This window comes from Polypterus senegalus, chromosome 8, assembly GCF_016835505.1.
Source record: "Polypterus senegalus isolate Bchr_013 chromosome 8, ASM1683550v1, whole genome shotgun sequence".
NCBI lineage: Eukaryota > Metazoa > Chordata > Cladistia > Polypteriformes > Polypteridae > Polypterus > Polypterus senegalus.
Genome location: NC_053161.1, coordinates 79,769,253 through 79,787,406, shown reverse-complemented (window position 1 = coordinate 79,787,406; position 18,154 = coordinate 79,769,253). Strand labels below are relative to the sequence as shown.

Genomic DNA, 18,154 nt, shown 5'->3' with positions numbered 1-18,154 from the left:
TAAGAGCTTATTCTAAAATATTACTGATTAGATCCTGCCATGTTTTAAAACAAATCTGTACAGATCCTCTAACTGAGTATTTGATTTTTTCTAATTTCAAATAGTATAAAACATCGGTTTCCCACTGACTTAAAAGAGGAGAGTTAGGATTTTTCCATTTTAGCAAAATAAGTCTGCGTGCCAAAAGTGTAGTGCGTGCAATCACAATTTGTTTGTCTTTCTCCACTTTAAACCCATCTGGAAGAACACCTAACACAGCTTTTAATGGGTTAGGAGGGATTGTGACACCAAGGCTGTCTGAAAGGTAATTCAAAAATTTTTTCCAGAATAATGTTAATTTGGTGCAGGCCCAAAACATGTGACCCAGTGAGGCTGGGACTTGATTGCAGCGTTCACAGGTTGGATCTTGCCCTGGAAACATTTTGGAGAGTTTTAGGCGAGACAGATGTGCTTGATATATAATTTTGAGTTGAATAATTATATGCTTTGCGCATATGGAGCTCCACTCTTTTTCTGATATATTAATTGAGAGATCTTTTTCCCAGTGTCCTTTTGGATCTTTGAAAGGGAGGGACTGTAAAATAATTTTATATATTGCAGAGATGGTGTCTAAGTCCTTGAAATTGAGCAATATTTTTTCCAGCATGGACGTGGGTGCAAGATCAGGAAAATCGGACAGATTCTGTTTAACAAAGTTCCTACCGTAATTTGAAGATAGTGAAAGAAATGTGTAGCTGGAATGTTAAATTTGGAATGTAATTGTTCATAGGATGCAAAGACGTTGCGTATATAAAGATCTCTAAGCAAGTTAATCCCAAATTTTTTCCAAATATTAAAAACTGCATATGTTTGCGATGGTTGAAAGAGGTGGTTCTCTTGCAGGGGTGCCACAGATAGAAGCTTCTCCATCTTAAAATGCTTTCTACATTGGTTCTATATTCTGAGTGAGTGAAGCACAATTGGGTTATTTTTATATTGCCGATAACTTTCATTTATTGGGGGCATAGAGCAGGGAATATAAAGAAGTACTGCAGGATTTTAGTTCTATTGCGGACCAGGCCTGTGTATGTTCATCTATTTGTGTCCAGGTTTTTATAGTTTGTATGTTTGCTGCCCAGTAATAAAACTGGAAGTTAGGTAGAGCCATGCCACCTTCTGCCTTTTGTATTATAACTAAAAGCTGCAATTTATAATAATTTACTGTACTGTGCCTTTTGAATAACTGGTTGTTTTAAGAGAACAAGAAACAAGATCATAAACACATTAAAGGTTAATTTATACTAGTATGTAAACTAACAGGCTTATTTCAAGACTTTGTGGCTGCAAATGAGTTCCTTACACCAGAATCTATACCTTCCTGAACAATAGCATTATCAACAAACAATTAACCAAAAGATACTGATAGGGGATATTTCTGCTTAAGTCAAATATGACCAAATTTGTATTGTGTTGGTGTGCATCAGACCTGTATTCTATTTAGGGCTAGGCCTCACTTTGTTCTTTTTACTACCAGGTCAGAATCTTGGAATAAATTAAACAGGTTTGATAATGGATTGATAAATGGTTAAAAATGAATAATTTTTAGATACTATTACATTTGTGGCAGGCCAGTTGGTAATTTAAAGTTTTCAAATTACTTTTACTTGTAAGGTGTTCTCCATTATTGGGGCACCTTAGTGGTTGGCACTGATAGATTCAGTGTCCTGGTTCAAACCCCAAACCCAGTTATTGTCTTAGCATAGTTTGGACTTTCTCCCTGTGATGTTATGGGTTTATTCCTGGCACTCTAAACTGTAAACTAAAAACTCTAGTTTTCATCCAAAGCCCTCAGTAGTCTCTGCGATAAGTTATAGCTGGTCTTGCAATCCCTGCCTAGTCCGAGTGCTGCCAACAAAGCTCCGGCACAATCCATGATCCTGAACTGACTAATTGAGAATGTTACATTCTTCATTCTTTTAATAGCCTTTAATGTCTTCAAGTACAAGTTAATTTTCTTATACTTGGTATCACTCAGCAATGTAAATACAACCACTGATACAGTGCAACTGAAACAAGACAACTGTCACAGTTCACCAGCAGTGCTATGCACATATTGCAAAAGCTTCTCATTCAGTGTACAATACAAAACAATAAAGAAGAAAAAAGAATATCACATGGCAATATTCAGCAAATAGCAAAAAAGCATCTTTTCAACAGCTTTAATACAAAAATGTCTGCATGTGAGGTGCAGTTTGATGTGAAGTAGCCAGACACCATCTGCCTTTCAGGATGCCCTGGTTCCTCTTTCTTTTCTTACAACAAGTCTGGTGACAACATTCATTGCTGTCTTTTTCTTTTTTTTATCCTGACGGCTGCCTACACAGTGTCACCGATATCAGTCATTGCAAAGCAAGGATTCTCCATGAGATGACCTTACACTTTGTATGACAGTGAACTTTACCTTAGATGGTCTTATACACCAGCTAGACAATATTTTGCAAGAACAGCAGCATTATCTAATTTGAAATTTATAGCCTTAATACCTATCCTTTACATCATCATTAGTAGTACCAGACCACACTGCATTAATAATTTAGAATCTACCATACAAAATCCATATAATTTCAGGTATTTTATGTTATTTTCGTTAACACTATAGCATTTATCCATTTATTTTCTGAATCTAATATGCTATTAAAGTGTTGTGATGAAATACAGCCTATTCTACCAGGACTAGGACTAGTCAGGACCTAACTAACAGCTGCAAGCCCATCCCGGTGTGCATTCACTAACACTTAAACAATTTAGAGTTACCAATCAACATTACTTGCATACATTTGGAAAGTGGTAGGGAACTGGAATACCCAGAGAAACACCACAGAGACACAGGAATGAGGTCTCCACATATACATGGACCACACCAGGATCTGAACACAGATCCCTGGGTTCTCAAAACTGCAGGACTAACCCCTGCGTCACCATGCCACTGGCTCTTTAATGTATTTGTTAATTATAGAGCTGGTAAAGATTGTATTAGCAGCATTATAGTTATTAATGTAAAATTAGTTTGTTACCCCTCATGCTGTAATTAGTATTGCAAGGCTTTTCTGTAAACTGTAACCCCTATAATTAGCAATTTACACATTTCTTGTTGCCCATTACATTAAAAAATGGTAATCTTTTGCTTCTATATGACTCATATTGCTGTCTTTTGCAATTTTGATTTGCTCATTACCCATAATTTTATAACTGGTATTTAGAGTTTGCTCGTTACCATTGCCTTAAAAATGATAATTTAGAATTTCCCTTTTGCTCTTAACACTATAATTATCCACTGCACTTTTGTTTTATTTGAGAAAATACATTTACTAATTTACGGTTTGCTTGTTAGATGCAACATTTCACTTAGTCATGTTCAAGGCCAAACTAAGCCATGATGAAGCTCTTCACTATATACGAAACTCTGAAAGGTTAAAATAATTTATAGTCCCTTAAAAAGAAAGAACAAATATAATAATGGATCTCTGGAAATTTGCTTACAGTTGCATATAGACAGAGTAAAAACATTTGGTCAAATGTTAAATAGCTTCTTTCATTTTATCATCACATACTGAACAAATCAGCACCTTCTCATAGTTGCACTGCGATTTTCTCAAATGCTTCTCTTCTGTTGGTGAGTGCAATGGATGTAACTTCTTCTTGCATCTCACTACTCTCTAATGCTGCTGACAGTGTTTAGTACTCTGCATTCATTCCACTTTTCTGACCATTAGTGAAAACCTCTATCATCTCATATACTGTACACTTTGTTGAAGTAATGAATGATCTCCATACTCACCACATCAACAGGTATAATTTCATTTCTTTTGATTACAACTTGTTTGACAAAGGGGCCTGAGTTGCCTCAAAGGCTTACATATTGCAGTCTTTTTAGTCAGCCAATAAAGGGTGTAATTTTGCTTGACTTCTCATTACATCCATAATGGCTAACACAGTACAACAGCCTAGTACTACAAACATTGCTTAAAAAACATAAGCATGTATATAAACATTACAGAATCATAACAGAAAAAAATTAATCCAGTTCATATATGCAAGCCGGGCATCTTACATGCAATGTCTTGGAATGTGGATAGTATTGGTCAATGTACAGAGGCCATTAAGAAGCCTAATAGGATTTTAGGTTATTTAGCATGAAATATAGAATGTAGCACATTATATAAGACACTTGTGAGACTTCATCTGGAGTACTTAATGCAGTTTTGTCTCCATTTTATAAAAAAGATATAGCAGTACCTGATAAAGGCAAACTAAACTGATTCCCGGTTGGACTGTTATGAGCTGCAGAAAAGATCAGAGTTTAAGAGGTAACAAGACTGACATTTTTGAAGCATCCCAGTTATTACTTTAAATTAAGTTCTTCAATAAGAACATGGGAATATACTGTAGAAGGACACTTGTAAAGGGAAGATTTTACAAAAACATTAAATACAATATTTGTTCTAATGATTGACTGTTCAGCAAATTTGCAAACTATGTGTAATGTAACAGAGATGAAAAATGCTCACAAATTAAATTACACAAGAAAAAAATAACTGATTTAAGGACTAAACAAACTGCATTTGTTTTAATCTTCTTTTTGCTGTTGCATACTATCTAGTATTGTTATAATTGTATATATTACGCATTTTACGAATAGGTTTAAGTTTGCATTACAAAAAGTATGCATATATTCTATGGTGTAAGAAATATTGCTTCAGGAGGCATGGTAAGAATATCTATGCTTTGATGTTTACCTAACCAACTGCAGAGTCTTTAGGAGACAGTGTTAAGTACTGACTCAGGATGTGAAATTGGTTGTAGGGGTGAGGGCTGCCATTGCTTATGACCTGGAAGTGGGGCAGGAGGAGTTTAGACAGGAGTATATGAGTATACGTAGCTTTCCTCTTCAGAATGAAAGGTTTAGGGAGTGCGATTTATGGGGAGGCGATTTCTCTGGGAGCATGCAAGGGTGACTCTGTTCGGACATTAAAGAGCCTATAAAGTCTGCAGGAAGGCTATAAATTGCTTAGCTGGTATAAGGGTCTGGAGGTCTGAAATGTGGTTGTTTACAATTCCGTACTGCAAAGACCCATTGGTTGAGTCAAGCTGAAACAAGATTGGATGAACCAAGGGAGTTGACTGCACCCATTGGTTCATGACTTATGGCAAGAACTGGTATAAGTTGATCACTTCACATCTCTAGCTCTCTCCTTCCACAAAGAGAACACCACTTCTCTCTCTTGCCATTTCTCCATGATGAAGGCAACTCTCTCTTGGCAGCTATATTGAGAGAGGTATGGGACCTGTTTCGATACTTCATTCAAAGGCCACATGGTAGCAAAGACCAAGCTAGACTGAAGATTAGCCAAGAGGCGCCTGTGGATGCAGGATGCACTACCTAGGCTGTAGTGGTATATTTTTCACAGTTATTTCAAATTGATTACTATTTGGGCATATTATCTAAAATACATAATTATATGCGTAACTCCTTCGATTGCCTGTTCTTTCACTCTATCTAATTACCTGAAGTTATAGATAAAGAAGAGAAAAGGATTGGAAGTGCTAAAGTAAAGTGTCTGACCACAGAATGGTAAATGTAAGGGATTTGAGGCATTTTGGTAAAGTCTACATTATAAAGAGCATAAAGGGGAAAACAAGCTCACCTAGGACTTTATAGTCAAAACAAGTAGAAACTCTCACAAAATCTGCTGGTTACAGAGCCACTTGTCCTGTACCATTTGCTAGAAGGGAGGACTGAGTAAAGCAGCTGTACAGGATGTCTGAGATCTTTAATTATATTATTTGCTAGTATTATATTTAATTATATTATTTGCTAGTGTTATATTTGTTCTGATCAGAAGGTAGCTTGGTGCCGGTAATGTTTTGTGCAACCTTCGTCACCCTCTGCAATGCTCTACAATCTTTAGCCATTCGCATATGCAAAGCCAGTGAAGATGGACTCCACCATGAACTGGCAGATGTTTGAGAGAACAAGTGGAGAAATATGAGTTGTGCTCAGATTTATGAGGAGGTGGTGAGATTAAATGTGTTGTGTCGAATTAATTTTGTCAGTTATGGTCACTCCAAGAAATTTAAAGTTGCTTACTCTTTTAACAACTTTCACTTCAATGCAGATAGACATGTTGACTGCCCTTTCTGAAGTCTATGGCCAGCTCCTTGGTTTTGTTGACTTTAATAGTGAGATTATTGCCCCGACACCACTGAGTTAGCAGGTAACCCTCAAATCTTTAAGCCACCTCCATTGTTCATTATCAGGCCTATGATAGAGTTGGAGCTGTGTCTGGTCACACAGTCAGAGGTGAACAAGGGGTACAAAAGTGAGCACAGCACTCAGTATACAGGCATATGATATACAGTATCTATGGATATATCATTTAATGATTTACACTGAAGGAAAAGCAAAGGCTAGAATTAAGAACACACAAAACATTTTGACCAAAACATGACTCATGGACTAAAATATGCAAAATAACACTGATTTAAGAATTAAAGGTCAAAAGAATAGCAGTGCCAACCTACTACGTGGTCCTCAGTTTGAAAGTATACTACTAAAATTTTAATTTCTTCAGCATACTGTGCCCAAAGGGCAGTGCCCAAAAAGACTTTCAGGTCTTCTCATTCCAATTTCTGAAACAGCTTTTCTTGGTGAGAGTCTTGGTGGAAGCAGTCCAGGAACATCAACCCATACCTCCCTGTCCCCAGCTACAGATTCCAGCATTTTTGGAGGGATTATTAGTCATTCCCACACCAGTCAAGAGATATAATCACTCCAACATGTCCTGGGTCTGTCGCATGGTCTCTACCCAGTGAGACGTGCTCAGAGCAATTCTTGGGGGACCACCCATGAGGTATACTTACAACACTGCCAAACCACTTCAACTGGCTCCTCTTTCTACGGAGGAGTGGTGACTCCACTCTGAAACTTTCCTGATCTTATACTTTCTAAATCCAAATTCTCCCATTAAATTATAACAAATAACATTTTAATACTTCTTATGTACAAAAATTGTTATGCAGTTATTTATATAAAATATAATTTGCTTCATGTCTTTCTAATTAAGCTTTCAATTCACATCTGCCATTAGCGATTCTGAAGACTAAGATTAATCACTTCAAATACACTGCAATTTATAGTCTACAAAAGTAACCGATTTCTCAGTGATAAGATACAAAAGTATTACTGAAAAAGTGCTTTACTAAAATGGATGGATCAATAAATTCACATGAAACTTACATAAGACAATAGTGGAAACATTCTGGTTGCAAAAGCTCAAAGAGTATTTTATAACACTGTTTGAAATAAAGCAGTTGAAAAAATGAAAAAGCAATGATAGAATGTTATTAGATTGAACTGTTTCAGAACTTAACTGATACATTTTACAATGAACATTATATTGCTTTAGGTGTGAGTGTGTTGGGTAGTTAGGTCTAAATTTACAAACAATTATTTTCCTTTTAATATTACATTTTTTTAAACAGTCCCAAAGTTTTTTTAAAAAATAATTCAATCTGTCAAAAATAAATACATTAAAAACTGAAGGAACAAAGCATGAAAGCAGAAAAGAAAGGTAAAGGAAATCAATCCAACCCTTAATAAATATGTACATATTTAATAAGTACATTTTTAAATAATTCATGCTACTTGTACAAGATAAATATCCATGATGAAAGAAGAAGAAGACAAGACAAAGATCACAGATATGAAATAACACTGCACAGGAAGGAGTAAAATCAAGGATGAAAAACATTCAGTGTTTTATTTTTTTTCTTTTTGTTTCCCTCACATTGCAGAGAATGTGTTTAAAAAAAGAACCTCTTACTTGGCTTTAAGTGTTTCCTCTTGAAAGTTCCATTGTGGATCTTCAACAAGCTGCAGCTCTCTCAGAACACGGCCTGGCTTGTAGGCTGCATTAATTAACATGCCAAGAACCTGAAAGAAGATCTATATATTAACAAAGATGCACAGTGTATGAGTCAACTAGAAACCTGCGGCCGACTTTCACTGGAGTACCGGGGACTATAAAAACATAAATAATTTATGCAATCTATGGACTGGATAATAAACACTTTGACGTCTAGCTTTTTTTTTTTACATACAGAGATATTTAGGCCATTTCCCCCTCTCTACTGTATGACAGTTAAATATGTTGCTGTACTTGAATAGTTTTTTTTTTTACATGAAATATAACAGAGCAGAAACAAGTTGTCTTTATTAATTATCAAGATCAATTCACTGCACTGATCTGCTTTATTTCAGTACCAGATATTAATTAAAAAATAATAATAATAATTCACAAAATCAGATAGGGGCAAATTCCTTTACATGCATATATTCCACATTTGTTTTTCAACTACAGGGCCATGAAGGACCAGATTGTATCAGAGCAGCACAGGGTGTAGGGCAAGAACCATTCATTAATGTTTTCTGGTTATCCAAAATATGATTTCAGTAATGTGTTATGAGTTTCTTTTTTACTTTACTATTATGTTTTTGCATTGTTATTTCTTTAGTGCCATTTTGTTAGCAGATATTTTCACCACCATTTTTGTGGTTGTTTGCTATGGCTGTGGCCATACTATTTATGGTGATGACACTTTTTGCTGGTTATGTGGATGTGGCAAGTGATGCAGTACAAGCTTTTTAATAATTTAAATCAATCAACTTCAGCCTTTAGTCAGAGTTTGGAAAAGGCTCTTTAGCCTTTAGTCTCATTTTTTGACCTTTGATTTTTTACTTCCTTTTTAATTTTGGTTGCTGGCTCACTTTGACTTTTTAACTATTCTCTTTACAAAATGTCTTGGTTGTTTGTCTCCTGCTCCTTGCTTTGAGAACTTGCCCATCTGGACTGGCCTTTTCCCCCACTTGAGCCATAACAAAACCAACCCTTGCCATTACACCATTAGATGGCAAACTCTTATCAGTTTTATTGATTTGTAATAAAGTTACTTCCAGCCTGCATGACATATTCTACATCTGAAAAAGGGTTGTGTACCAAAGACCAAAGAACTTTAAGCATGGAAGGTCCTGAAAATGAATTTTCACATTAAGGTGATTAGAAAAACAAAATGTCTGCTTTGTAAAAAAAAAAATACTCATTTAGACTAATCCACATTTTTATGCTCTTATGTTAATCAAAAAATGCTAGAGAGCTATTTGTGTGTAGCTTCTTTGCTGTCTGTCCATTGAGGGTATTTTTACTCAGTGATTAACAGAAGCAGCAGAAGGTGTGGTTAAAAGTCTTTTTCACTAAGTTAATCCATGTTGAATTGACATCTGTCTCTGTCTTTTCACACTCCCATGCCCCTATTAAAAATTTACCATTTTCTAGTTCTCAGACATCTCTTTCCTTTGCATTGTTCTGCTGTTGTCAGGCTAATCAAAGCCTATGTAAATTCTGGTTTTCTCCTTTGTCATTTAATCGAATGTACTGTTAACTATTCTTGTGTCTTTTGCAAAATCTACCGATCATGTAAAACTGCATTATCAATGCATGCTGTCAATTTATGTTAAGATGTTTTATACATTGTGTAATTCATGAATTTTATTTTGACACATTTAAATGTTATTGTTTTCTTTAGGATTTAACTTATAATAGTGTACTCTGTGAAAGTGCTAATTAAAATAAAGATTGATAAATCAATTGTTCATTACATTTGTCAGAACAGCCTAGGGCCTTGTTTCTAGCCCTTCCTTTACGTCTGAGTTAGCTGGGGCTCTGGCTTAAGCTTTCCCTTTGCATAATATTTGCCCCAGTGTCTCCTATCTAGGCATCTTCTACAGTTAAAGGAGGATGCAATAAGTGATTATCATGTAAAAAGGCAACGGATATGAACTTCTGTTCCTTAACACTAGAATTCCTGAAGCTTATGTTTTTATTTTTGTTGTCCCGAACCTCCGTAAATTTTCCTGACATATCGCAAGAAACCTGTAACTCCTTATCACTGCACTAATAGCCCATTTCTGTAGCAGAAAGCAGCCTACTATACTCCCCTGGCCCCATTCAGTCTGATGAAGGCATCATTCTGCTGCAATCCTCATAGTTCAAGTCTGTGTTTATCTGATTATGTGTTTGTAAGGAATTATATAGATAAATACCATGATTTGAAATACATACATTTCATGTTGTTCTGTGTCTACAACGATCTGTGTACAGTAAATATATAATTACAGAGGAAATGCGAGGCAAGAAATGCTAAACACATGGCTAAAAAAGATATGTTATAGGAATAACAACATAACTTTGATGTGAAATGAAGGATGTGTGAAGACAGAAACCAAAATAACCAAGAAACACTTTCACAAAAGGTGTAACAAAACAAGTATGCTTTTACTCAAGTGAAGAAAAAGAAATTGTTCACTTGACATGTTGTTGAAGCCCAACTATCAGTCAGTACAAAGTAAAAGACGTTTGCATATGTGTGTGTTTGTGCGTTTCATATTCAACCAGTTGTCACAGTGGTAATGCTGCTCTGTCACAGATCTGTACTGATGGTGCAGTGGATATGCATCAGTTTAGTAATGGCAAGGTAATACAGTTGAATCCTGCGTCGTCTCCATGTCTAGCGCTTTGCATAGTGAGCTGCTGCAATTATCATATAACTAGCAAAATACCCGCGCTTCGCAGCGGAGAAGTAGTGTGTTAAAGAAGCAATGAAAAAGAAAAGGAAACATTTTGAAAATAACGTAACATGATTGTCAATGTAATTGTTTTGTCACTGTTGTGAGTGATGAGTGTTGCTGTCATATATATATATATATATATATATATTTACACACACACATATATACATACATATATATATCTACATATATACACACAAATACATATATATATATATACATACACACACACACATATATAAACATATATACATATACGTACATATCTACATATATACACACACAGCTATTTCAGTATCAGTGCAATACGCTGCTTGTTAAAACGGATAACTCCCTCTTACGCAAAGTCTGCGTGGATATTATGAACTATAGTATTTGTTCAAGTTCTATTTAAATTTTAAATAGAAGGAATTTTTATTTAGTCGACAGAAATATCTTTGGTAGGAATGGTAAAAACAGACAGGAATATTATTTGTGAATAAATCAACTCAAACCTTAAACAACTTATAATATTTTGCTCTCCATAAAAATATATCCTGTCTAAATTATACAAGTTAGAAATAAAGTAAACGTTAAAAGAACAAACATTCAAATTTCTTTACTCTTATGTAATTTTATATAAAAAATAAACTTAGATTTTAAATATCCCAAAAGATTTTGCTCTCCATAAAAATATATCCTGTCAAAATTATACAAATTCAAATATGAACATGCTGCATAACAAAACCTAGAAATATAAATAAAATGTGTTCCTTTCAGCAATAACAAATCAAATCATTCAGTTGTCTTTGCTCATATGTCATTTTAGAGCTGGACGCCTGGCATCTTTTTGGCAACAAGTTCGTTTCTGTTTGGTGTGAGGTTCTGTGTTGTGGAGATTCTCAGGATGGATTGCAGGTGCTCATCAGTGAGGCGACTCCTGTGTGCTGTTTTGTTAGTCTTTATCACTGAGAAGAGCTTCTCACACAGATATGTGCTACCAAACATGCACAAGGTTCGAGCCGCATGTAGACGGACTTTTTTTGTTCTTCAAAGTCACCAAAGCGCCGTGCAAACTCAGTGCGCTCAGTTTATCAGCAAAGTGTGTATTTGGGAACACCGTAGTGACGACTTGGTTTAACATTACTTGGCAACAGGGAAAGTGGGGCAAATTGCACTGGTGCATTTGTGTCTCCCATAAAAGCAGCTTCACTTGAAATCACTTTGTGATTGTGCACGGGTAAAACGTCCGCTGAAGTGTCAGATTCTTATTTAATTCTTCTGCTTTCTGTATCTTCTGCATTGCATTCAGGTTACCCTGATGTTTTGTCTCATAGTGCCGTCTTAGATTAAATTCTGTAATTACAGCCACATTAGCTCCACAAATGAGACACACGGGTTCAGTAAACATATACTCAGCCTCCCATCGGTTTTAAAGGCTCTATTTTCAGAATCAACTTTTCTCTTCAGCATCGTGTGAGCTAGCTTCGCAATAACTTGCAGCATCATAAGCTAGACTTGATTAACGCGTAAGTGTTGGCAAGGCAGCTGAAGCGCTGCATTATGGGATCTGTAGTTTATTGTGTTACCAGCGCTTCATATACCCGGCCATTAATAACAATAATACAGTATATAAAATGATCTCGGGCGGATATAATTACACGCCGGATGTGGCCCGCGCCCTTGAGTTTGACACATATGGACTAAATAGAACTTGAAAAGATATATTTTTTCAAATGTGATTGCGCAATTCAGATAGAGTTGACGCACACTACAGCCTGCATGCCTCAATAAGTCATATTCCCCTCGCTCTTACTTTTTTACCGTTCATCTAATGAATACACTGAGTATGGCTTTACCAAAACAATCATTGATGGCGAATAAAGTATCCATTATTCGAGTATGTAGATCGGATATATATATATACATATATATATACCCGTATCGCAGCGAGAAGTAGTGTGTTAAAAAGCTAGAAAAGAAAAGGGAACATTTTAAAAATAACGTAACATGACTGTCAATATACAGTATTTGTTTTGTGAGTGTTACTGAGTGTTGCTGTCATCAAGGATTTGATTATCATTATTTCTTTCAATCAGGTTCGTATTTGTAGGATGTGTTGTGTTCAAGTTACATTCCGTGTTTGTCAATCGCTGTAAAGATGACAGGTTTCATTCATCGATTCGTTTCTTACTGCATCAATAAACAGCTCGTCTTCTTCTTTATCTGAGACCTGACACACTGCATGCACGGGTTTTTTACACTGTCTTCCTTTAGCGGACATTGACTTTTTCCAACGTGTGCTTTGTTTCCGCAGTAGTTGGATTTATGAATATGCTTGTATGTACAGACGCTTCATATTTTTGCTGCCTTTTCAATTGTGTAATTCGGTTTTGTTCAGCTTTGGAACTGTTGCTTTTATCTGTGCACTGCGCCAGTTCACGTGAGCCACTCGGTGTACATGCATCGAAGGTTCCCAGCTGTGCTGGTGCCATCTCGTGCTATGTCCATGGCTGTATTTAATGTTACCTTAGTCCTGGCACTTAAAACTTTCTCTCGCAGTTTCGCTGAGTTTGTGTCAAACACCACCCTGACCATCTCATCTTCCTCTCCATAAGCACAGTCGTTCACCCGTGAATATTTAGTGGGAGTTTGCTATTGGATTGCCGCTGACGGACGGCCTTATATGGGCAGGCACTAAATTACAAACGCCAGCGGCAGCCTGTCTATGAACTTAATTTAAAGTGTAGGTTTACATCGTGCTTTGTTTCCGAAGTAGCAGAACTCATGAATATGGTTGTATATGTCACTCGCTCGCTTCTTATTGTTTCGCTGCCTTCTCAATTATATAATGCATGTTTTCTTCAGCGCTTTTTTGAGGTCTTCCTGGTTTTCTATGTACTGCGTGATTACGGGAGGCGTGATGATGTCACACGAAACTCCGCCCCACGGCGTTAAAGCTCATCTCCATTACAGTAAATGGAGAAAAACTGCTTCCAGTTATGACCATTACGCGTAGAATTTCGATATAAAACCTGCCCAACTTTTGTAAGGAAGCTGTAAGGAATGAACCTGCCAAATTTCAGCCTTCCACCCACACGGGAAGTTGGAGAATTAGTGATGAGTCAGTGAGTGAGTGAGTGAGTGAGTGAGGGCTTTGCCTTTTATTAGTATAGATAAAAACATGCATCTGATGTGAGTCTGTAACATCCTGTGTAAATTTATTGTACATTTAAATTTTAATTTTCCTTGCACACAGAAATTCATATCAACATATCATTTGAACGATTTTTTTTATTCAGTTTTATTCTTAGATTCTTGAATAAAACTGAATTTGAATGATTTTTTTGTTTTATAGTTTGATTCGTAAATAAAACTTAATTAGATTTTTTTTATTGTTTTATTCTTGAAAAAAATAAAATTGTTGAAATGACATGTTGATGTGAATGTCTGTGTGTGAGGAAAAGTAACATCCACCATAGACACTGTGGTGTCTGCTTGTTCAATAAGACAGCAAGAACAAATGATTGAGCTGCGTTTGTGTGTCTGCTTTTATCCCTTCAGTGCTAACCTTTAGAAGTACCATAAATTTACACCAGCTGTTACAGACTCAAATCAAAATGTAGTAGCAGTAATAGCAGCTCACTACTCAAAAACATAAATGCGAGGAGGACTCAGGATCAAACCAGCAACCTCTTGATTATGAAACAGCATTCCTTACCTCTGCACGCGCCAAGCTGACATGTTTATTTTGTATCGATTAATAGTTCGGCTTCAGTTTTTACACATTGACAGTAACATGTAAATTGAACAATTTATTTTTCTTCGGTTATATTCTTTAATAGAAGTGCACTTTGTTATACCTTTTGTGAAAGTGTTTATTTGATATTTGGACTGCAGTCTTCGCACATTACACACTTCAATTATACACTTCACATCAACATTTTGTCAATTATTACTACAACATGAAAAAAAGTTTCTGTTTTGGTTATGTGTTCAACATTTCTTGCCTCCTGTCATCCTACACTTACACAGATTGTTGTAGACACGGGACACACATGAAATGTATGTATTCCAAATAATGATATATTATTTACCGTATACAACTCCAGACACCTAACTCCCAGATAAACAGACTTCAGCTCTGAGAATTTTTGTGTCTGAAGCTACCTTGGTAGGGGATGAATGAGCAAGCTGCCTGCTGCCCGTACTGATTGACATATTTGAAAAACAAAGACGCTAATGACGAGGTGCGAGGGAATTTAAGGTGGCCCAGAATTACAAATATTTTCATAGGCTTCAGGGATTCTAGTGTTAAAATGTTTTGTATATTGGTTCCAGTAGTAGAGTGATAACACTTGTTGGTCTGAAGAAGGTGTCTGAGCTGCCTTGAAAGCCTGCATATTGTCATCTACTAAGCTAGCCAATAACATGTCATTCTGCTTCTCTTCATTACATTGGTTCCACATCTTTAATAAATTGTGAACCACCAGAGGACAGAGCAAGCTATAAAGATGAAGAACATGATTTGTTATCATTGGAAACGAAGCAGAAAATTTACAGAATCATGTAGTTTCATGAATCTCAATAATTTATTGTATGGATATTTGTAGTGCAGTAATACAACTGAAAGTTAGGTAGTGCCAAGTCAATTTCTGCTTTAGACTTTACTGTAGAGTTTCTTGATTGATGCATGGTCATTTTAAAATCGAGATAAATTATTCCACACAACTTTTATATGTTATATGATGGGTAGGAGTTTACAATATGTATTGTCTACGATAATACCTTAATTGTTTTAATGATGTGCAAGCTGAAATTATTGTGTATGTCACTCACTTTGCAAAAAACAATTAAAAACACGCCTTGACATTTAACACATTTACTTTCTCATGTAACCTAACAGGATAGACTTCTGTGTAAATGTGTGTATGGTCAGCGCACCACAAGTTAAGCTAGGGTAGCTGACTAAAACTGAGTAAGTGCTACTCAAACAGAGCTAGGAGAGTAACAGCCTCACAATCTACATCACTGGATTTAATTGCAAAATGTGGATCATCCTCACTCGCAGGTAGGTGGCTTGACTTTGAAAAGACTGATGTTGCATAAAAGACAGTAATCTGCAAACTATGTTGGAAATCGTTTGCCGTTAAAAACAGCTCGATAACTGTTATAACTTATTGATCGGTTTGAACAAATGACATAATTCATTAGAACAGATTATTTATATTTCCGTAATAAACGTTGGCCTGTTGGATGTGTTTTATTTTGCAAGTCGTCTTGGTTGGGGGGTCCATGATTCCAAAGCACATTTTTTTCTTTCATTATTTGAAACAGTTGAAAAAAAAGTCTTTTAGCGGGTATTAAAAAAACAAAAAAACAGGAATTCAGAGAAGATAGGTCTCAGCACACAACCAGTGAAAAAGAGATCAAGAGCTACTTGATGATACCTGAGGTCCACAGTAATGTAACTCCCTCTAAGTGGTGGAAAACACAAGAAGTACATTTTCCCCAAATTAGGAAAACTTGCAAAAAAGTACCTGAGCCTCAAGCAGAAGCAGAAAAGAGGGCTTTCAGCACCAGAGGAAATATTGCAGCATGTAATTATGCTGCTCTAAAGCCAGATGCTGTGGATAGACTTGTGTTTTTGCCACACAACTTGAAGTTTCCTCAGTAGTATTTTATAATTGTTTTATTTTTTTCTTTGTGCAATATTGGACAGAACTTGAAGTTAGTAATTTGTTTAAAAATGTTACTGCTTTGTTTTTTTGTATCTTTGTGCAATATATAACAGAACATGTTTACAAATGCTATAGTTTTGACTATTTTTTATCCATCCATCCATTATCCAACCCGCTATATCCTAACTACAGGGTCACAGGGGTCTGCTGGAACCAATCCCAACCAACAAGACGCAAGACAGGAAACAAACCTCGGGCAGGGCGCCTGCCCACTGCAGGGTACACACACCCACATACCAAGTGTTTTTCAATTTAGTTTTTTTTTTATTTTTTTATTTTTGAATTTGGATACTGTACTCCCACCATTCCTTATAATAGCTTTAACCTGCTTCTTGGATTTTGGACTTGTTTTTACCTTCTTGCCATGCTGCACAATTACTTTGGTGCACGAGATTAGTTTTATTTTACAGGGCAGTGTGCCAGGCTTCAGTCCTTTGAGCTAGTTTCACCTACAAGACAGCTGGCATCTAGCAGATGTGCTATGTGATTCCATCTCTGGTCAGCATAATCCTGACAACATCAGTCTTAACTTCAAGAACCACCAAATATGTAAAGTGTTAAAAATCACTTCATGGTTACAATAAACGTCAATTTTGCATAAATGAAGGCATTTGCTTTTAGTCTGAAACTGTAACTAAAATATTTTAAGCTAATATATAAACAATGATTTTAAGCTAATCTTGATAAAGAGGAGGAATGTCTTTTGTATGGGAGTTTAACACATTTTGTAATACATGATCGGAAAAATAGAATCATCACAAAAATGACATTTAAGACAGTTATCTTTCTTGGCAGTATAATTTCTGGTAGACCTCTTTAAAAATGACCATTTTCAAAATTTAAGATGCTTTAAAATATTATTGGTTCTATATAATTTTATATATTCTATGCAAGTATTTGTGTATGTCTTATTCTTTCATGGTACAAAAAAACTTCACAAGAAAGAAAAACACAGTATGCCCTTGGCAGCTGCTATACATAAATACACACATTAACAGAATTTTTAAATTGTTTACAGATTTTGAATAAAGGTATTTTCCTTGAGTTTATGTAGCAAATCACCACAGCAACCACATATTAAACATATTCCTCTCACAGTGGCACACTGCTGTTTGTTCTCAATACTATGCATATTTTATGACTCAACTACCTAGTAGAGCTCTGCCACAGATATCAGCAAACAAGGAGAGGACAACATGGAATTATAAGCATATGCAATGAAAACTTCACGCCACATTTAATTAAAGTTTAAACTCTATATGGTTCAGAATTAAATTCTCTGCCTTTATTATTTAAACAATACCCTTATAATTTATTTTCTAGTTTTTATACCAAGCAAATTTTAATTTGATGCAACATAACATTTAACATTTTTGAGAAAACCAGAAGAAACATAGAAGAATCAAACGGACAAGGACAGAATGTGTAAGTACACACCAGAGATAACAATTGAACCCAGAAGCTGTAAGTTGGATGACTGGCCACTTTGATGTACTACGTTAAACTTGAACTACATATTTTACTCTTTATAACACTGAAACCATCCCATTTCTTACATGGAACTGAATAATACTTATTGAAACATTTTATATCTTTTACATATGTTAAGTATTCACCAAATATGACTGATTATTTATGAATCTTTGCATTTCAGAACCACTTAATCTAACTGACCATGAATATTAACATGCATAAAAAGTACCAATAGGGATTTTAACATTGCATAATATTTTGGAAAAGTTGATAAACTTGTGCTATGAAAGAATACCAT

The 18,154-nt window shown here is 35.6% G+C and overlaps 1 protein-coding gene across 3 annotated transcripts in view; it reads right to left on the bottom strand.

The window, feature by feature from the left end:
- The window catches only part of sfmbt2 (Scm like with four mbt domains 2), a 428,667-nt gene that overhangs the window by 38,008 nt on the left and 372,505 nt on the right, over positions 1-18,154 (bottom strand). For all 3 annotated transcript variants that reach the window (XM_039761324.1, XM_039761326.1, XM_039761325.1), the window contains one exon: positions 7,863-7,972. In XM_039761324.1, coding sequence (XP_039617258.1) covers positions 7,863-7,972 — 110 coding nt within the window. The remainder of the gene's footprint in view (positions 1-7,862; positions 7,973-18,154) is intronic.